The sequence below is a fragment of the Calidris pugnax genome, unplaced genomic scaffold (assembly GCF_001431845.1).
Source record: "Calidris pugnax isolate Ruff unplaced genomic scaffold, ASM143184v1 scaffold178, whole genome shotgun sequence".
Taxonomy (NCBI): Eukaryota; Metazoa; Chordata; class Aves; order Charadriiformes; family Scolopacidae; genus Calidris; species Calidris pugnax.
In genome coordinates this window covers 2,714,888-2,736,286 of record NW_015090986.1, presented here as the reverse complement: position 1 = coordinate 2,736,286, position 21,399 = coordinate 2,714,888, and the positions used below count along the sequence as shown (strand labels likewise).

At 39.5% G+C, this 21,399-nt stretch overlaps 1 protein-coding gene across 1 annotated transcript in view; it reads left to right on the top strand.

Annotated features, from left to right (window-relative positions):
- Positions 1-21,399, top strand: part of GLDC (glycine dehydrogenase (decarboxylating)) — a 34,787-nt gene that overhangs the window by 4,913 nt on the left and 8,475 nt on the right. Inside the window, exons 2-16 of the mRNA XM_014953860.1 lie at positions 2,484-2,648; positions 4,008-4,085; positions 4,764-4,911; positions 5,173-5,369; positions 7,308-7,404; positions 8,401-8,506; positions 9,562-9,701; positions 10,451-10,531; positions 11,093-11,190; positions 11,694-11,778; positions 11,870-11,911; positions 12,902-13,044; positions 13,767-13,842; positions 20,184-20,309; positions 21,196-21,345. Coding sequence (XP_014809346.1) covers positions 2,484-2,648; positions 4,008-4,085; positions 4,764-4,911; positions 5,173-5,369; positions 7,308-7,404; positions 8,401-8,506; positions 9,562-9,701; positions 10,451-10,531; positions 11,093-11,190; positions 11,694-11,778; positions 11,870-11,911; positions 12,902-13,044; positions 13,767-13,842; positions 20,184-20,309; positions 21,196-21,345 — 1,732 coding nt within the window. The remainder of the gene's footprint in view (positions 1-2,483; positions 2,649-4,007; positions 4,086-4,763; positions 4,912-5,172; positions 5,370-7,307; positions 7,405-8,400; positions 8,507-9,561; positions 9,702-10,450; positions 10,532-11,092; positions 11,191-11,693; positions 11,779-11,869; positions 11,912-12,901; positions 13,045-13,766; positions 13,843-20,183; positions 20,310-21,195; positions 21,346-21,399) is intronic.

Here is a 21,399-nt window from a genome sequence, read left to right as displayed (position 1 = left end):
ATGATTTTATATTATAAAAGGTGTCTTTGTCTGTACGACCGGTAAACTTCATGCACTGCAATTTGTGGTAGTACTCGAATCCAGGATTTCTTGTTTGAATTTTTCCACCCTTTCTAAAATTGGTTGGTTTTACTTCAATGTTTTTGGTACTGAAAAGCATAACAACAAAATCTATTTTGTAGTATAGTTTACTATCCCACGTCTGTGGGTAGGGTTAATGTTATTCAAGAGAATAATCAGTAGGTACTTAGCAGCAGTTTAAGAATAGGTTTATTTACTTATTTTATACAATATAAAAATTTCATTTAAAAATCATTTGAGCATAAACTGCAAGTGGAAATTCTTGAGGGTTTTTAATAGATTTCTGGGTGGCTAATTTGAGTGGTTGGCTTTGAAGCATTCACTACAAAGTCTATCTCTAACTAGATAAGATAAAATCTTAGCAAAGGGGCTTCTCATCAAGTAAGAAGTTTTGAATATTGCTCACATCTTAAGAAAGATACTTTGTCTTTGAAAACAAAGTAGAGAATTTTGGACCATATGAGCAGCTACAACTTATTGTCCTTTAGGAAAATTTGCAGCCAAGTTTAATGTGAAGTATTGCCTCTCCACTAGTTATTTTTCTTTTTTTTCCCCCCTACCTTTCCCATTTTGCATCACACCCTAATTAGTAATGGTTTAACAAAACAGTGTTTTTGTTGAAATGGACAATAAAGCCAGTATATTCAACTTTAACTAAAATCTAATTTCTGTTAACTGGTTGTTCTGGCAAGTACTAATCAATGATTCTTGATTTTATTTTTCTTCTCTTCTACTGAGTAGTATTTCTCTAATACATTTCAATTAATCTCAATGTTTTAATTACTATTACCCTGATTCTAGTTCCTCCCACAAGTTATAATGCAAAAAAAGGCCTTTAGATGAAATAAAAAGTGAAAGCAAGATTGTTAACTTCAAGGACAGAGGAGTTTCTTTTATTAAGCAAGAAAACTCGTTCTTTGTGCCAAGGAGTTGGGAATAACTCTTTTTATTGGTGAGAACTGTGTGGGCAGGGGGACCAGTGAGAAAACACATCTTTATACTCCCAGATTGAAAGTTTACCTGATAAATTGAAAGTGGGTTTAACAGCTGTGGAGGAAAAAGATAATATTACTATTGAGATGAGTAACGCTGCATGCAGCCCAGGATGTAGTCTCACTTGTGAACTATGCATTCAAGTAAATGGTGATATGTAGTTTAGGAATTAAGTACATTTGTTTGGTATAATCATCAGTATTTATCTAATTTGATATATAGCTATTGCCTTCTGTCACTGTACTGAGTAGTATATATGAGAAACTTGAGCAGATGTACCATTTAAATAAACAGTAAATGCATTAGCACTATGTATTTTACTTTGAGTTCACTTACCGACTCTGGCCTTCTTTCTAGCTCTTCCATTCTCCAGGACTTTTTTCCTACTCTCTTGCCTTACTATTTTGTTGCTCCTCTCATCTTGCTCTGTACCACAGGCTCTGCAGCTTGTTCTTTAAATACCTTTGTTGCTCATCTTCTATTGATTTTACTTGACTCGAGCTTCAGTCTCTCTAAAAATTATACCTTGACCAAGTCTAGGGCTTACTGCCACCCGTTCAGGAAACAAACTTTTGTTTACTTCCATTGCTAGAAAACAGAGGCCACAAGCGTTCCCACTTACCACTTGTTTTAGGCCACTACTCTGAATTCAAACTGGTGTAAAGTCTGTCCTGAACCACCATGGAATCCAGTACTCAAATTTCCAGCAGTGAGAGGAGAGTCTGATCTCTGTTCTTGCCTTTCGTGCCTGGGCCGGTGCTGCATTGTTTTTCTGGACTGTTATAACGGAGTGTTTCCCTTAGATTGTTGCCTTTTTTAAGGAGTTGCTTGTGTTGTCTCTACCCTTTCGTTCTCTGAATGACAGCAGATAAGGCCTAGATAGTCTCACTTCCCTTCACTGACATATATGGGGACTTGTCATTTCACAAGAGTATTTTTTGAGCTTGATTCTGGGAAATGCACCCTCCCGTAAAGAGGTGAGAAGTAAAGGTCTTCAGAAAGATTATTGAAAGGTAATGGCAATGCCTAGATATGATTGAAGCAGGCATTCCTGTTTGCATATTGTGGCTTGACTCAATTCCCCCACACTCAGCACCTACTTTCCCTCTCCTTTCCCCAAGATGGACTCACACCTCTCTTTTAAAAGTGATTTCTCTTTTTAAAATGGAGAAATAGAATTCTTCTCCTGTAAAAAGCCAAATCAATACTAGAGGAGAAAATATTCTCAGGCTTCCAGAATGGTAATAAATTACAGAAATCTCAAAATAACTGTTTTCTAACAAACGTTTGTGTTAGTGAATTATGCTTTACAATTTATTTTCCTTATGACATACTTCAGTTACATGTTGGCATAATTCTTTTACATGTTTTGTTGTCCCAGACCCAAACTCAGAATTCTTTTCTTGCAGGGTAACCCAGTATACTCCATACCAACCTGAGGTCTCCCAGGGCAGGCTGGAGAGCCTGCTGAACTACCAGACGATGGTGTGTGATATCACAGGGATGGATGTGGCTAACGCATCTTTGCTGGATGAAGGGACAGCTGCTGCAGAAGCCATGCAATTATGCCACAGGTACTATGTTTACATGTCTGGTTAAATCACAGCAGGAAGGAATTTTGAAGTTTGAAAAGAATTTAACACGAGAGGACAGACTGCTCTACTTGGGTGCAAGTGCATTAACTGGCAGTTATTTATATAGGCCTGGAGCCCTGTTTGCCCCCTTACTCCTCTATTTTCTTGCACTTTTTCCTCCCCAAATCACTTAGCTGTATACCATTTCTCCCAAACATCTCATAATATGCCCTTGTGATCCCAAAATGCTCTTCTCCTGCATCCCATAATGTCTTACCTCTGCTCCTCCCTCTCCCCTCCTCCCCAAGGAGGGGCAGACAGTGTACGTGTCTGGGTTAATTAATTAATTTGCATTCCTCTCTGCCTTGGGGCCTCTGTGCTCCTCTGTGCTTGTGGAGATGGGCCTCTGATGGGCTGGTACCTCCTTTGAGGGGCCTGGGAGCAGCAGGAACAGGGTGTCATTTGGGGTCACAATCTCTGTGCTTGTGGAGATGGGCCTCTGATGAGCTGGTACCTCCTTTGAGTGGCCTGGGAGCAGCAGGGACTGGGTGTCATTTGGGGTCACACCTGCCATTGCCTCTGTGGGGGTGTGGAGGAGCTTTTATGGTATAACCTAGCAGTCTGCGGCATGAATCCATTGTGCCCATGAACACTGAAGATGTGAATTTTCTTTTTAGCACTCATGATTAAAAGGAGCTTTAAAAACCAGTGAAATGCATCGGTCCAAATTTGCTAAAAGTGCAAGTGTTACTGGTGTATCCAAACTTGCTTTCAGTAATCTGTATTGTAGGGGCATTCGAAAGGGACCTGCAAATGAACTGAAATCCGAGAGAGGATTGAAGGTCACTGTAGGACTGTATATCAGGGAGGAAGGAGGTCACACAGCAGAGATGGTGCTATAACTATTCAGTTGTTCAAAGCATCAATCTGACATAAAACAATAGAGAAAACTAGGCAATTGTGTTAGCCTCCATTTTACTGCTTGGATGGCTCGTGTTTGGTTATCCTGGGCAACACTGAAAATCTCTGTTAAAGCCCACAGTTGTATTCCTTTAAAAGAGTATGTGTGTGTGGAGGCATTCCTGCAGCTTCTTCAGTTGGCTCCTTGTTCTGTTTCTTAGTCTTTTTAATTTTTGTCACGGATGAATCTCATTTGAGTGTCTGAAATGCACTTTTTTATTCTTAATGGCCCAGAGCCTCCATTCAATCTTACACTTAATTTGGTTATGATAACCAAAAATTACAACTGCCTTTTAACTTAGGAAAACTCACATTTAGAAAACCAATTAATTCTATTTCCATGGAAAGTAATGTATTATTGATATGTAACCTTTCTTTTTTTCCTTCTCTTTTTAACAGGCACAACAAAAGAAGGAAGTTCTATGTAGATGCCCGATGCCACCCTCAAACCATAGCAGTCGTCCAAACTAGAGCAAAGTAACATTTTTCTTCACTACTTATATTGAAACATTTTCCTCTGTGTCTCTTCAACATACACCTAATATTTTTAGAATATAAGGTTATGCTTTCTTTGCAAAACAGAAATCTGTTAAAACTTGGCATTGCTTCTCCTTTTCCATTGAGATACAACTGCAAAGTAATTAAAGATGTTTAAAAGGAGACTAAACATCTGATGAAAAGAAATATTTAATTTTCCTTGTAAGTTGTTTGCGGAAATGTATACATTTGGTTATTGAATTCAGTCTGTAATTTTTTTTAACTAGGAAATTAATTACCCTAGATAGCAAAACTTCTCTTTTAATGAAAGCTAAATCCATTTTGAGTATACTATTTAAAGTAAACATCTTCTAAAAATATGTCTCTGTTCTGAAAGTTAAACATACTAAAGCAGCAAAATGTTGATATCAAGTAACTTATGCATCCTATGCTTTGCTTTGCTCCATATTTCTGATGATGATATCAAGTGCAATTATTCTTCAGTACTATATACCATGACATGACACTTTCTCAATGCTTAGCACTGCAAAGCAGGTTCAACTCTCTGTATGTTAAAGAAAAAGTCATACACAAGTCCATGAAAACATCATATTAAGCATCACTCCAGGGGAAAAAGTGGTTTGAATATGCTGTCTTCTGCATGTTTTTGTTTTCCAGTTATACGGGGGTTATCACTGAGCTCAAATTGCCACATGAGATGGATTTCAGTGGAAAGGATGTCAGTGGAGTATTATTTCAGTATCCGGACACTGAAGGGAAGGTGGAAGACTTCTCTGAACTCGTTGAAAGAGCTCATCAGAATGGGGTAAATTTTATTGGTCTCATCAGTTTTCAGTCTGATACATCAAACAGCTACAGTCACAGAAACTGAGCGTTACATGAGCTACCATCTAAAGTATTACCCCCCAGCTCCATGCAAGGATAACCATTGCAACCACTACAACCCTTGCACCTCAGCTCTGTGCAAGTGAAGTGTTTGAAGCTGTACCTTGTTCAAACTTAGCTCCCATGCAACTACCGTTCCTTCAGGAAAGAGACTAACTGCTGTGTGCACTTCTCTTCTCAGACTCTTGCCTGCTGCGCTACGGATCTTCTGGCTCTTTGTATTCTGAAGCCTCCGGGAGAGTTTGGGGTAGATGTTGTCCTGGGTAACTCCCAGAGGTTTGGTGTGCCGCTCTGCTACGGGGGACCCCACGCAGCCTTCTTTGCTGTCAAAGAAAATCTAGTGAGGATGATGCCGGGCAGAATGGTGGGTGTTACAAGGTAAGTACTTCTTTTGCTGTTAGAGGGAAAATGGAAATAAACCCATTTATGACCATCTTGTGCAGCCTTTATGAATAAAAGCTGACCATAGCGTTGCACCAAACGCCTTTTTTCTTGAAAGCCATCTCAATAAAATTTGACTTCAATTTTTAAGAAGCAAGCTTAAAGAATTGCATTTGTGTGGAATGAAGCTGTGAACTGCCCATGGTGGTGACTGCAATGTGACGCAAAGAGAAAACCGAAACAGCAGACAGGATTAATTGTGATGGCATGAGGCTTTGCAGGCTATCTTATTGCTCTTATGCTGTACTCTTACACCTTTTTGTCTGACACCCAGTCATTAAAAACAGAAATAGGAAGAAGTAGAAAATTCAGTGGACCTCCCAAATAATCAAGAAGGAACTGAATCTAGTTCAAATTCTAATTGAGTTTAAACACAGCAGAGAAATAGTGTCCAGAAACTTACCTCTAATTCTTGTTATTGGTGACATTTTGAATTTTGACAAGCTGTCTAACTGGGAATAATAGAAATGGAAAGTAATTGTCACTGGAAAGAGTATGTATCTTTGGCACAGAAGCTATTTAGAAGTACTTCAGTAATCAAAATAACTAATAACTTTAACAGTTATCAATAGGCTTAGACATATTTCATTTGTGTAGTAATATTCCTTCAAATATATTTTTAATCGTCTTGCTTATTCTAAGGGTACCCTTAGGGTAGAGGGTACCCTTAGGGTACCCTTAGGCTTTACTCATAGTTCTGAAATCTGACACCCAGTTCAGATTTTGATCACAAGTCAGGTACAATTTTTTACAAAAGAGCAGCAATTCTATTTATCAAGGTCACGCCACTGCTACTCCTCCACTGACCTATTGCAAAGCTTTGCCTAATGCAGCCCAGGGTACCATTTGCCACCTTTGCCACCGGAGCAAATTGCTGCCTCATGTTCAACTTGGTGTCCTCCAGGAGCCCCAGGGTCTTTTCTGCCAAGAGGCTTTCCAGCTGCACGGTCCCCAACATGTACTGGTGCATCAAGTTCTTTGCCAGGACAGGACTTTGCAAGTCCCCTTGTTGAACTTCATGAAGTTGTTGTCAGCCCATTTCCCCAGCCTGTCAAGGAGAGCTCCGGATGGACTGGTGATAAACTAAGCTGTGTAGTCAAAATCCCCAAACACCTGCTAGAGTAAAAATTATTTAAGTATCATATAACTGGTGCACAAGCACTTGAGACAAGTAGTCTAGCTATTCAAACCTCCACATATGTACATATACATATATTAATATATTTGTATATTTATAATATATATTGCATATTATATAATATATATTTATAACATATGTATATATTTATACATATGTGTGTACATAGTTTGTCCTTTTCTTTTTGTGGCTGTTCTGAAAGTTTTCATAGTTTCAAAGTATCTTAGGCTGATTCTTGCCTCTCCACTTTCAACACGTTAGGAACCCTGCAAAAGGACATCTTAAAGGATGGTTTAGCTACAGCCTTTTCATTTACAACCTTGTTGGATGGGTTATTTTTAAATACAAACTCAACATGCTCTCATGTGACATCATTAGAAAAGATGCTGCCTTCTCATGCAAATTAGTTTCTGGGTTATTATTCAGTTAAAACAGTTGCAATGATCTATGGCATTTTAAGGCAAATGCCAAATTTTGGTGTAGTATCCTTAGAAAACTCACTGTGTGCTCTCCCTGATCAGACATGTTTTCCAGCCATGATGTAAACAGAAATCTAGAGACTTTCGTCTTGTTCTCTGCTTGATATCAAAGCTGTCCTGCCTTATGTTTTACTCTCTCTAGCACCTTTCTGTCTCTGAGGATAGATAACTAGTTTCAGGTTAGCATGCACGGAGCCCAATATCTTACATTGCTATAATTTTAGAGTAACAGAAGCAACATCTTTGCTTGTGATTTAGAGATGCAAATGGAAAGGAGGTGTACCGACTTGCTTTGCAAACCCGAGAGCAGCACATCAGGAGGGATAAAGCTACCAGCAACATCTGCACAGCACAGGTAACTTGTCATGCTTTATTTTGGGTTGTGGAAGGGAGCAAGTTAAACTGTAAGTTTGTAGTCCTAACATCAGTCATTTGAGTTAGCTTTACTTCTGAGAGCTCTTACTAGAAAAATGAAGAACATGAAAATATCCTGGTGGTTGTGCATTTGTTTTGAGTCCCTTGAAAAATGGAACCCTGCTTGAAAAGAGGGTATTACAGTTTCCTTTAACAAAGACCTTAGCCCTGAATTTCTGCAGTGCCAGGAATCCATCTGCCTCACAGGGTGAATGCCACTGAGTAGCGCTGCATTTGTTGTGACTGAGACAGATTTCTTAATAAAACAGAAGAGAATTCTAGTGATCTGAAATTGCCCACTTAAGGCAAAAAAAAAAAAATCAATTTTTAAATTCTAAAACTACTTGTTCAAATTGTCACAACTTACACTTTTGTTTATGTGATTTGATGCAAACATACTACGTTGCCAAAGAGCTACCTTTAGAGGAAGATACCATGATTAAGTAATTAATTATACAAAACAGTTATCTTCTGCATGCCCCAACAGATCTTCAGCCAGACGAGTTCCAAAATTTTTCTGCTCCCGTCAATGCTTTGCTTATGCTTTTAATGTTGTACCAGATTTTGAGGAGGGATTATTAATATTAAAATGAGCTTAATTACTCAGTGTTCATGTTCTGTACCAGTGCTAAACAATGAGTTTCCTATGAGGCTAGCTTTACTTGAGAGTCTTCAGATGTCTTTGTTGTAGTAGTTGAATTTAAGTTCATGTTAATTGCTGACACGTTTCAAAGAGCAATGAATTCATAATCAGTGCTTACAGTTTCATAAAGGTATTTTGTCTTTCCCTCCTTTTGTTTTGTAGGCAACACATAATCAAGTATAACATCAGCTGAGGATAGGTGGTTGTCCCTGGGTGCTAAAGAAACTCCACTAAGCTAACATGCAGTAATCTTTGATAACTATAATTATGTCCTAAACTGTATTTGAATCCTAGGCTCTCCTGGCTAACATGGCAGCCATGTTTGGTGTATACCATGGGTCTGATGGGTTAAGGCATATTGCAAGACGGGTACACAATGCTACTTTAATCTTGGCTGAAGGTGAGTATTTAATGTTTGCAGAAACTGTTCTTTCCCTGCACTTTCTTAAATAAACTTATGGTGGTATTTTGCCAGCTTATATGTGTTCTTTCAACTCTACAGAGAACATTTTAATGCAAAACTCGTAGCTGATGTTTTTATGTACTTCTGATAACGAAACCCAAGAACTAGATATCTATGTGATCCGAGCTTGCGAACATTCCTTCTGTTTCCTTGGGAAACTAACAGAAGTCCCCACAGCAAGTCCCTCAGGTGATAAAGTTCAAATGCTGTTTTCCACCTGCAAGCTCTGTATTTCATTTACTGGACCATCCTAGTTTATACACAGAAATCTGCACAGAGGATTAATAACATAGCAAAAATAACTAATAAATGAGATTAAAGAAATAGGAACATTTCAGTTAAGCTGGGTGGAGTATCGTACCTGCTATCAACACTGAAATCCCAAAGCTTAACAGCTGACCAAAAGCACAGAATCTGTACCAGGAAATAATGATTGCTGCTGGACTATGTGGTCTGGTAGGGTTTTTTCACTAGCATGACTATCATTGCTGTCAGAAGGAGCTATGCAGAACTGGAATGCTGCGAAACGAGGAATGATTGCCACAATTACCCATGCTTTATTTGCCAGCTTAGCTGGAAGACCTTTTGGTGCTATGGAAAGCACTAAGACTCTAAACTTTGTTATTGCAAGCTCTATAATGGTTAATATCCATTCATATAGTACAATTTTTCTTTCCAATCCTGTGATTTTGTCCTCATTGCATTCACATACCAATTTTGCTACTGTATGTACTACAAATTTGATGTGTCAGAAGGATCTTCCCTAGAATCAATCTGCATTATTCATTAGGTCTGAATCTGATTTAGATGCATTTTATGCACGGTGACATTTCACTAAAAAGCTGGTGATTTTGCTGCTCTGTACACAAGGGGAATATTTTGCTTTGTAATGTAAAAGCGTTTACTTATGAGATTGATAATGTTGTTATTTGAGTGCTGTGCAAGCAAGCAATACAGTATGCAGGCTAATAGAATCAACTTGTTTTTTATAGGTCTCAGGCGAGCTGGTCATAAACTACATCACGATCTGTTCTTTGATACCTTAACGATCACATGTGGATGCTCGGTCAAAGAGGTTTTGGACAGGGCAGCACTTAGACAGATAAATTTTCGCGTTTATAGTGATGGCAGGGTAAGCAACTCCCTAAACCTTTCAGGAAATTTTTAGTATGACTTCTTTGCATTAAGTTTCCAGGCATTATATGTGCTGAAGAGAACAACATTATTTAAGACTTCTTGTAATTTGCTCAGATATATCAGTCGGTTGTAAAGATAATATAAAGAATGAAGTTGTAAAGTGATGTACTGAACTTCCAGATATATTCTTTGTATTTTCATTTTATGCCTTTTAAAAAAGATTATGTAATTGTTTGATGTTAAATATGCCACTAAGGGCTAGAGTGGAGAGACTCTAAAACTTAATGATGAAATACAAGGTGACCTATAGAATTCAGGTCTTGGGGAAGTGTTTAAAAATGATTGAAATCTAAACCACATTTTGTTAGGAACTAAGGACTTTTGGCAAAGTCTAATATGTTCTGTAAAATGGGATGGGGGGTGCAGTCTTGCAGAATGGGCAATTTTCCTGTTAAATGGAAAACACTTAGCAATGTTAAAGTGAGGTCACAAGACTTGAAGCTTGTGAGCGTCTGGCTCGGATGGTTTAGCAGGGGAAAGGTAGAAGTTGGAAAACTTTATGTAAGTAAAATAAATTTATGTATTTTTTACATAAAATGAAGTGACATTAACATATTGATAGGTAGGTTGATTTTTTCCTTTTTTTTCTCTTGTGTTTCTGGAATGTTTTTTCTTGACCAGAACAAATATACTGTGCCTCTGGAATCGAGAGATTTGAATAATTACTGTTGCTTTTATCCATAGCTTGGAGTATCACTTGATGAAACTGTAAATGAAAAAGACCTTGATGACATATTATGGATTTTTGGTTGCGAGTCTTCAGCTGTAAGTAGACAATAGATCATATGGATTAAATTATCTGAATGTTTCAGAAGTTTAGTGAAAAGCAAAATTTCTCTTGGGGCAGTGGATGTCTATGTGATGAATATCTGTTAAACACTGAGCGTTTCAGATTCTCTCTTAAAGAAAGAGGCAGTATGATATAACAATGATTTATGTGACTGAATAATGCCATTTTCTTATTGTGACACTTAGTCCTTTTGATCAGCTTGGGTACCTTGCATTTGGGCTGTTATTTGTTTTGTGAGGGTTAGGACATGGTGATCAATTATTTCTCTCCCACTAGAATTTTTGTTGCATGTCATTAGTAATTAGCAAAAATATTTCTAAGGTGAGGACTGCTTAGGCATCTGTACCCAGTTTTAATATAATGCTGTTGTCATGCTAGATAAATGCAAGTATGTATGCTAATAAAGGGGGTTTTTTTAACTAAAAAACTGATGAAATCTTACAGTAAACTGGTAGTATAAACTAGTACTGATGGAAATTCACTGAAAAGAGAAAATCCTGTGGAAGTATTTGACTCCATGTTTCTTTGTGTCAAAGGAGCTAATTGCTGAGGGCATGGGCGAGGAAACCAAAGGCATCCATAGCACCCCATTTAAGAGAACTTCCAAATTCTTGACACATCAGGTTTTCAACAGGTTGGTGAAATAGCTGTATATCTGATACTCAATTGTAATTTGAAATTACCTCCTTTCAAAAGTGGTACTAGAGTCAGTTGAGGACAGTTTTGTAGCTGTACTCACACAGTTAGTTGTTACTCTGAAATAATCTATTTAGTAGCATTTTTAGATATTTTTTCACGTTTTAAATGAGCAAAGCAATACCCATGGTCACATGGGGGATGTGTTTTTCTATTAATCTGCTACATTGTACAAACTATTATTTGAGGACGTAGTATCAGCAGACTAATAATACCCCTTATATTCCATATTTACTGATAGCATTTCTGATAATAACAATAGGCTTTTTTCATCCACATTGCTATTAGCAAGCATAACGTATCAATTTGTAAATAAGTACCTAGTACATATTAAAAATCATGCTCAGTCTTAATGCTTTTTAAATGTTTTTTCCTATGTTAGAGAACAGATCAACCAGCTGCTATAGTTAATGCCTTAACACCATATTTTGTGTCCTCCAGCTATCACTCTGAGACAAATATCGTGCGGTATATGAAAAGATTAGAAAACAAAGATATTTCCCTTGTTCACAGCATGATTCCTTTGGTAGGTATTTATCAAAAAGAGAAAAAATTAGATACTTACGTATGTGTTTAGATATTTTAATAAATATTGACAAATGTGTTTGTATTTTTAGGGGTCCTGCACAATGAAGCTCAATAGTTCAGCTGAACTTACAGTAAGTTGCAATAATAATGTCTTACTTGAGACACACATGAATAAACTAATAACTAGTGTAATTATAGAGATGTAAAGACCTCTTTTCGTCTAGTACTCTAGCTGAGGAGCAGTTTCAGAAGTAGCTAAAGTCATCAGCTCCCTTTTCCACTAAGAAAAAAGCTCTGATGAGCATAGTAGGAATGCAATGGTAGCAGGAGAGTGAGTGGCTTTGAAGACTCCGTTCTGAAAAAATTGAAAATAATTTTTGGAACTAGGTATCACAGTCCTGTTCCCTTATGCAGTGTTGCAGTACCTAGCTTCTATCTGCTTTACAAATCTTACAGTCAAGTCCTCAGATACATGGAAAGAGTCAGGTGAGACTGGCAATCCATGGGTCCTTGTCAGTTTGCTGTTCCTTAGGGTAGCACCCCTTTCCTGCAGGTGAGGAGAAGGAGTTCCCAGATATCTTCATTTCTCTAGCTGACAGCAAAGGAAGCAGAGCCTTAGCCAGCCTATTTGGGTACCAAATGCCTTTTTGACTCTGAATGAGCTTTGTCTGCTTTCTCCCTGTTTGCTTCTTGCTTTCATCTTCCACTAGGTTCCCTTTGTTCCCTTTCTCTCACTGCCTTCTCTATGTCTTCTCCCTTCACTGGTTTCTGTTTTACGTATTCCCTTCTAATTCAAATGGATATCAACAAAACTGTGTGAAACAGAGTGTTATGTACCGCTCCACATGACTCCTCTCTGTTTGCCATGGGATCCCGCAGCTCTACATAAAGGTAGGTGACCTAGAATGAGAAACTAAGGATTTTTAAGCATCTTCTGAATGTTAAAAAATGGTACTGGAAATCATCATACAGTGAGTTGGGAAATTGTCTTGCTGCACAAGAAATATTTGGTTTTTATTTGAGCACAGGGCAGCTTCTTCACAGATTTTAACAACAAAACAGAGTTGTCTGCAGAATTTTTTGTTTCAGCACATGCTTTTTTTTTTTTTTTTTCCTTATAGCCTATTTCATGGAAAGAATTTGCCAACATCCACCCTTTCGTGCCTCTGGATCAAGCTCAGGGGTATCAGCAGCTTTTCAAGGATTTAGAGAAGGACCTATGTGAGATTACTGGCTATGACAAAATCTCCTTCCAACCAAACAGGTAGGAAATTTTTTTCTGAACATTTGCTCCTTAACATGAGTCCAAACTTTAAAGCAAATGTTCAAGCCAAAAATGGAGGAAGTTTCTAAAATCAAATTTGACAAAGAGAAGCCTTCAATGTGGGATTATGAAAACAAGATTTATTTTTGATGCAAGATTTGATGCACTAGGTAATACTAGGTTTGACTAAAAGAATGTTTAGATTCTGCATGCTCACTGAAATAATAGTGCTCACTCAATAAATGCTCACTGAAATAATAAAGCAGAGCTGAATGAGTACTGCTGCAGCCTGTTTATGCCTGTTAGTAGTTTTGACACAAAATCAGCAGCAAGGTCTTACTCTGACACTTAGCATGTCACAGAAAGAGTTCTTATGTTTCACTGTGTACACTTTACTATGCATTTCAGTACTAGTTTGCCTCTCTGTAGTCAGTCACGTAGTCCCCTTCTATGTGCAGAAGTGGGAATCAACTCAGTCACCAAGAGGATTTAGCATCATGGTCCAAATACCTAAAATAGCATAACTTTTTTCATCTACTATTTGCAAAAGAGGCAATGTTAATTAATGCTTCTCCATTTGTAATTTAATCCATGGGATGCGCTTCTTTTTATTTGCTGACATTTGCCTAAAGCTATTGAGAAGGGACAATTTTGAAGTTTCAGTAGAGAGCTGGCACCTTAGTTTGTGTGCTTGTGTAACAGGGTTTGTGTTCCTCTTGCAGTGGAGCCCAAGGAGAGTATGCAGGTTTGGCTGCAATCAAAGCTTATTTAAATGCAAAAGGAGAACGTCATAGAACTGTAAGTGTCAACACTCATGTGGGGAAGAAATTTGGTGGGGGTAGAGAAAAGAGCGTTGATTCAGCAGCTAGGATCTAGAGAGAAACTAGGTTGTGTATCCTCATCTGTGACAAGCTTTCAGTAGTCCCTGCTTCCCTCATCAATCATGGGTACTATCTTAAAAATCTTTCTTTACTTTATAGACAGTGGGAATGAGGGAAGGGGACTCCCTCAAAGAGTGATGGTTCTAGGTCTGGATGGGATGGAGTTAACTTTCTCCATAGCAGCCCATATGGTGCTGTGCTTTGGACCTGCATCAAAAACTGTGTTGATAACACAGGGTGTTTTGGCTATTGTTGACAAGTGCTTGCACGATGTCAAGGCTTTCTCTCTTTCCCACTCTGCCCTGCCCTCCCCACACCAAGGCAGTAGGCTGGGGGTGGGCAAGAGGTTGGGAGAGACACAACCAGGACAGCTGACCCAGACTGGAATGTTTTATGCCGTATAATGGCATACTCAGCAATAAAAGCTCAGGGAAAGGAGGCCGAAGTGGGGAAGGTCATGGTTACGGCATTTTTCTTCTCAAGCAACCATTTACACGTGCTGAGGCCCTGCTTTCCAGGAAGCGCCTAGACATCTGCCTGGTCATGGGAAGTAATCAATTAATTCCTTTTCTTGCTTCGCTTCTGCATGTGGCCTTTGTTTTCCCTATTAAACTGTCATTCTGTCAATCCATGAGTCTTCTCACCTTACTTCTATTTTCTTCTTGTCTCATGGGAGACAGGAGTGAGGGAGCAGCTGTGTGTTTGGCCATTGGCCAGGTCAACCCATTATAGTCCCTTTTAGCACCCAGCATGGAGCTTGAGGTAATGACAGTTTTGATTTGAGCATGTTAATTTCTTAATTGGCAGGCTCTTGTGTGTTTCAAGAACTTGCTTGCTTTACTGTGTATTACAGCCTAGGGCTTTATTATGGCTGCTTTCAGCTCTTGCTGTTTGCTGTGTTGCTTATCAATGTATTTTGCTGTACTTGGAAACATTTTGATAAAAGCGATGGCCGTGTGCCCAGACTGGCATGTGGCCTTGGCTGTGATGCCAGTCCTGTGCTGCATGAACTACCTTGCAGAGAGAACAAGGGATTGCATCTCCCTCTTCTCCTCTGGGGTTGGTGTGTCCAGCTCTTTTGGATGGGCTCTCGAGTTTTTTGTACATACTTACATAAGATGTTTGATCCTATTATCTAACATTTTTGGCTTGCTGTTGGGTGTGTGGAATCTGGTTTGGTCCTGGCATAAGAGTAAACAACTTGTTGAGCTGACGGAGAAATGTGGCAGTTGATGCCTGGGTGACAGTGTGTGTAAAAGGGTTTGGGAAGGTGCACAGGCTGGTATCACCTCTTATAACCTGGGTTTTACACCTGAACAGGCATGCAATCCCATTGAATTGGCACACCACTTGATGGAAGGGTGCCTTGCCTACCCCAATGAGACCCAGCAACTCCTAACACTGTTCTGGGGCTTGGCCTGTGGCTGTTGTGCCCCTGTCCAGCACCATCACAACAGCAGGGGAAAGTGGGCCTCTACCTCTAAGGACACAATGGTTGAGGCAGGGACCCAAACCTCAGCCACAGTGGTTGCCCCATTAGTAAAAAGGAAACACTGGCAGTGGAAGTCAACAGGACTGTGCCATCATAGAATCATAGAATGGTTAGAGTTGGAAGAGACCTTAGAGATTTCCAACCCCCCTGCAAGGACATCTCCACTTCGGCAGGTTGCTTAAAGGCCCATCCAGCCTGGCCTTAAACAGTTCCAGGGATGGGCCATCCACAGCTTCTCTGGCCAACCTGTTCCAGTGCCTCACCACCCTCACAGTAAAGAATTTCTTTCTAGTATCTAATCTAAACCTCCCCTCTTCCAATTTAAAACCATTACCCCTTGTCCTGTCACTACACTTCCTGACAAAGAGCCCCTCTCCGGCTCTCCTGTAGGCTCCCTTCAGATATTGGTAGGCTGCAATGAGGTCTCCCCAGAGCCTTCTCTTCTCCAGGCTGAACAACCCCAGCTCTCTCAGCCTGTCTTCGTTGGAGAGGTGCTCCAGCCCTTTGATCATCTTCATAACCCTACCTACACTGGACTCATTGCAACAGGTCCATGTCCTTCCTGTGCTGAGGACTCCAAAGCTGGACACAGTACTCCAGGTGGGGTCTCACCAGAGCAGAGTAGAGGGGCAGAATCACCTCCCTTGACCCACTGGCCACGCTGCTTTTGATGCGGCACAGAATTCAATTGGCTTTCTGGGCTGTAAGCTCGCATTGCCAGGTCATATAGAGCTTCTTATCCACCAACACCCCCAAGTCCTTCTCAGGGCTGCTCTCCATCCATTCTCTGCCCAGTCTGTATTTGCTTGGGATTGCTGTAATCCAGGTGCAGGACCTTGTACTTGGCCTGGTTGAATTTCATGAGCTTCACACAGGCCCACTTCTCAAGCCTGTCCAGGTCTCTTTAGATGGCATGCCCTCCCTCCAGTGTGTCAACCATGCCACACAGCTTGGTGTCATCGGCAAACTTGCTGAGGTGCAGCAAGTGAAGTGCAGTTAGTAAAGGAGGAACAGTAGGAAGGGTCTGATCAGGAAGGCAGTCCTTTGGCAAGGAAACATAAGGAGGAGGTGATAGAAGTCATCCAAGAGGCAGAAACTACTCCATCCCTAACCCTGAGCAAGCTCCAAGATATTCGGAAACATTGTGGCTGCCAGCCACGCAAGCATATCGCTGCCTGGTTGCTCAAATGCTGGAATGATTGAGAGGATAGTCAGGAATTGAGGGTAGGGAAGCCCAGTAGCTGGGATCCCTCGCTAGGGGCCAGGGAATCAACAGAGAAATCAGAAGAGAGTTGACAACCTGCAGCCTCTGGAGGTGGTTCCTTTTATGTGGGAGGTATCCTCTCAAGGGTCATCTTGTCAGTTTGAATGGACAAACTGTTTCAAATACATTTCTGTAGGATATGTAGAGATAACCTTGCTTCACAAGAGCCACAAAAACTGTAGGTTAATAATCAAAATCAGATTTGATTCATTGAGGATCATCTTCAGTTGGTAATGCTGCTGTCTAAAGGCTTGATTTATATTCTCTTCTATACTATCAGAAACTTTGACCTTAAGGAGTCACTTCTCATCTATGCCATTGTAACCTAACAAAAGAGAGTTCTTGTAAACCTGAGAGGTGATACAAGTGTAGTTCACCCTAAAGAGGAATCAGTTCTTACTACTACACTATGTTTAATAGAATTCTCGATTCTAATTTTCTTTTAAAGAGAATTCTTTATTTGCAATTAATGGCAGTCACTTATAGCTGAAAAATCTGAGAGTAATATTCTTCCTTTACATGCTTTCTTAACAATGTGATGCCTGGAAGAAAGTCTGTTAATCAAAGGTTTTAGATATATATTGGAAGTAAAATAGGTTGAAATATGTAAATGTAAGAAGTTGGTGGTAGCAAGTTTCATTATGGAGAGATGATTGCGTGTTTGTGGTATGAGAAGTGCCAGTACGCAGGTTAGCCAGTGTGTGTAATTATATACTTGCCCAGCATATATTGCATGTATATTGAGCCCAACACACAGCTCCAGCTTTTACATTTCTGTGATTTGTGAACTTCCTGATCCAAAGGAATCCAAAGGCACTGCTTATTCATTTTTCTGCAATTAAATCTGATCACTTGACCTCTTATGTGGAAGCTTCTGATATTTACAGTATCTTGGAGAAAACGTTTTGTCACTTCATCATCCATTATCATAAAATCATATTTCTTCATAAGAAATGCTTCCTCTTAGTCTTTTGAACTTGACAGCTTACAATTTTATCTAATGCCCTCTCACTCTTAAAAGATGACGAGCAGTTCTTCCCTCTTCACAGTTGGCATAAAATGTGTTAACTCTGAGATTTTCCTTATAGCTTTATCCATCCTTATTTCTGTCTTCCTAGTTGGATTCCAGTTATTTGTCCATCACTCTGGAAAAAGCCATCTCATAGCTTTGGTCATCCTCAGACCTCCTGCATTGCTTTTTCTTTGTTCCCTTCTAGTTTTTAATGCAGTTATTTCCCCCCCAACACTGCAAGATCTTTTGAGTGGCTATAGGTTCAAAACTACAATCCCCAGTCACGTATTGTTAAGATTTGTTTTCTTGAGTAATATTCTAGATCTATCTGGCTCCAGTATATTCTGTTTTGAATGCACCCCCTGTGCTGTGGGTCTTTTTCTGAACTATGCAATTAGTTTTAGTGACCTGGGTGATTTTGTATTAACAGGATATTTGGCATTTCACTGTACGTCTCCATTATAGACCAATTATGAGTAAGTTGAAATGCTAGGGAACCCACACAGATATTTGTAACGTTCTGTTAGGATGACCTTTCCCCACGTTGCAAACTGACTATTTATCTCTTTGTTTCTCTCCTGTGTTTTCATGAAATATTTATCTATTTGAACCTTCCTATTTATCCCACTGGAATTTAGTTTAGGGACATTTTTTGGGACCACACCAAAAACTTCTTGGAAATCGGAGATTAGTTAGAGCTTCCTCTTTCATTCACTGAAAGAGCTGGCTTTAAACAGTAGGAAAAAGTATTGTATCTTAGGCAATAATACCCATATTTTCTGAACCTGATTTTATACTTGGCTTTGGAACTCATTTGCCTTCTAAAAACGGAAGGGTCATTGTCCTGACCTCCTGGGAACTATAACCTCTCTGAGGAAACTACCTAAAATTGAATGGTGAGTGTTGTCTTGTTCTGTCTGTGTTTCTTGACTGCATTCAGATCATCTCAACTTTGTTGGACATCAGCCACTCTTTACAATTACAAGCTTTGTATTGTGAGTAGGGAAGTGAAAATAGGCTGAAAGTTAACTCCTTGGACAGTTATCTTCTGATGATCCACGTGTACTTTGCTGTTTCTCTTATTCTGCAAAAGATCCTTGGGCTTCTGTGAGTGTCTGTGGTCCTTCTATGCTCAGAAGTTAACTGCACAGAAGAGAGAGCCTGTGGGCTGCTTGGAGTTACTCACACTTAACAGATTTCAGGTGTGATAGTAAGATCAGTATAATCTTGGGGGAAAAAAGGGGGAATGAGAAAGAAAAGAAGAAAGCTCACAAAATGTCGACCTTTGAACTGCAGTGACCCTTTACTCCTGGACTGGAGGAAGTGAGTGAAAAAAGGACATTTGGATTTGGTGCCCTCTCGTGGAAAAAAAGTGTCGGCATCACCTGACCACCCACAGCTGTGCTCTTTGTTGACCGATCAATAGCTTCTGTACCTGGCACCTGCAGATGCAACCCAGCAAGACTGGGTGGCAATCGAGGCACACTTGACATTCCAGCTGTGCAGCTTCAGTGGGTGCAGCTGTGCCACGCTGCTTCCCTGCCAGCTGTGCAGCTGCACAGTAAAACATTTGACAGTTCGCTGCAAGAAGAGCAGATATCCAGGTGCTGAGGCAGGTGGATCAGTTCCTTGAAGAGCTTCTTAAGTAATTAACATCTGTCTCAGCATCTGTACGGCACACGAGCATCAAGCAGCTTCTCATGAAGACAAAGTACTGTCAACGACTTAATGCAGCTGAGTTTGAGTAACTTAATAAACTTAGTTAATTTAATCCTTCCAAGAGAGTCACAATAGACAGATGCTTCAATATCCTCATTGAATAGAAGCAAAGGATTTTTTTTTTTAGAAAAGGTGTATTTATTGTCTGTAGAAGGGGTGGAGTTCCTAGCAAATGTCTGGAAATATCCTGAGCTTGGCTTTCCTAACTATCACTATAAGAACTTACATTTATTTAAGTAAAAGTACTTCTCTTTTTTCTCTTTAAATGAACTGTAGAGAGCATGTAAGTAGCTGTCTGAAACTTCTTAGCTATAATGAAAATATTTCTGTCTAAATTTTTGCTTTGAATAGAATATAGAAGAAAACGCTTTGTAAGTCATCTGAAGATGTGGTGGAAAGTTGGAATTAGATAGTTTTTCCTTCCAAGTAATTGTATTTATTGAGGATGATTACTGTAAAAAAATAGTCTTTTTTTAAAAAGGGGGTGAGTATTTGAGGTAATATTCTGGAACTGCAGCCCTAGATATGATTTATGCAGCAAATTAAATTTTATTTCCCTAATTAATATTTAGATGCTGGTACTTGAATAGATTTTCTTCAAAGAAAAATGAGTTGCATCCTTCAGTACAAGTGGCAACTTCCCAGTAAACATTCACTGAGCATCCCTTTTGAAAACTTTGATTATGAGTTGTAGCTGACTGTAGACCATAATACTTTAAGACTTTTTAACTGGTTTCACTTTAGCCCCTGCTTCTTTTTCCCTTCCCTAAGGTTTGCCTTATTCCTAAATCTGCTCATGGTACAAATCCAGCAAGTGCACAAATGGCAGGGATGAAGATTCAACCAATTGAAGTGGATAAAAATGGGAGCATTGATCTTTCCCATTTAAAAGCAATGGTGAGTATTTAATTATCTTTCATTTACAAGGCAGGAACATTCCTTCTCTTCTACAGGTAATAGTGTTGGCAGCTGAATCAGATTTTTCTTTGGGAGAAAATAGGGAATAATACTGAATACATGCTTGAAAAGGATAAGTAATTTTCTTCCTTTTTTCTCACTCAGACACTAGCCATGTGACACTCGTGAGATTTCCTTTAATTTGAGGGTCTTTGGTGCAGGAGTGGCTCAGAGACTCTTTCTACATAGTAGTCTCTTTCATAGCAGACGTTTTTGGTCTACATCTAGTATTTGTAATAAGGGGAGCATGTTGACGAGTGTGAAGCATTTGAAACTGCACTTTACCTTTCACTTAGTGAAGTTTGAGCCCATCTCTGCTGGGGAATGTGTTGCTAGGCAACTTTTTGCACTTTTTAAAGTAGACTGGCTGCAGGTGAATCTTGAGAATCCAAGGGACTAGCAGGACACATTTCCAAAAATACATATTTGAGAATGCTTTTATGGTAGTCACGGAACTGTATTGCTGAAAGTAGGGGGATGGTCATTAGATCACTTTACCTTGAAGGCCAGATGATTCACTTGGCTTGTCTTAAGGTCCTGGAAGGGACTATTGTACATATGTCTTTTAATACCATGCCTTATTCCCTGATTTAAAGTTCTGATTTTTTGAGAAAACACCTTTTTTTCCCCCACAGATATTGCTGAAGGAAACAGCCCAGTATCTTTTGCTGACTATAAATGACCTAGACTCTCTTCTGATAGACTTGCTTCTCACCTGTAAAATACCCAATAACCTTATTTCATGGTTTTGTAAAAATCGTGTCAGAAGAAGCTTTAGAAGCCTCAATGACCTTTTTTTTTTTTTCCTCTCCCTCCCTGCCACCAGGTGGACAAGCACAAAGAGAACTTGGCAGCCATCATGATCACATACCCTTCAACCAACGGTGTGTTTGAAGAGGAAATTGGGGATGTGTGTGACCTGATTCACAAACATGGAGGCCAGGTTTACTTAGATGGAGCAAATATGAATGCCCAGGTACAAATTCTCCTAGGTAGATTTGTTACAACTGTACATCTCCTCGGAATGAAA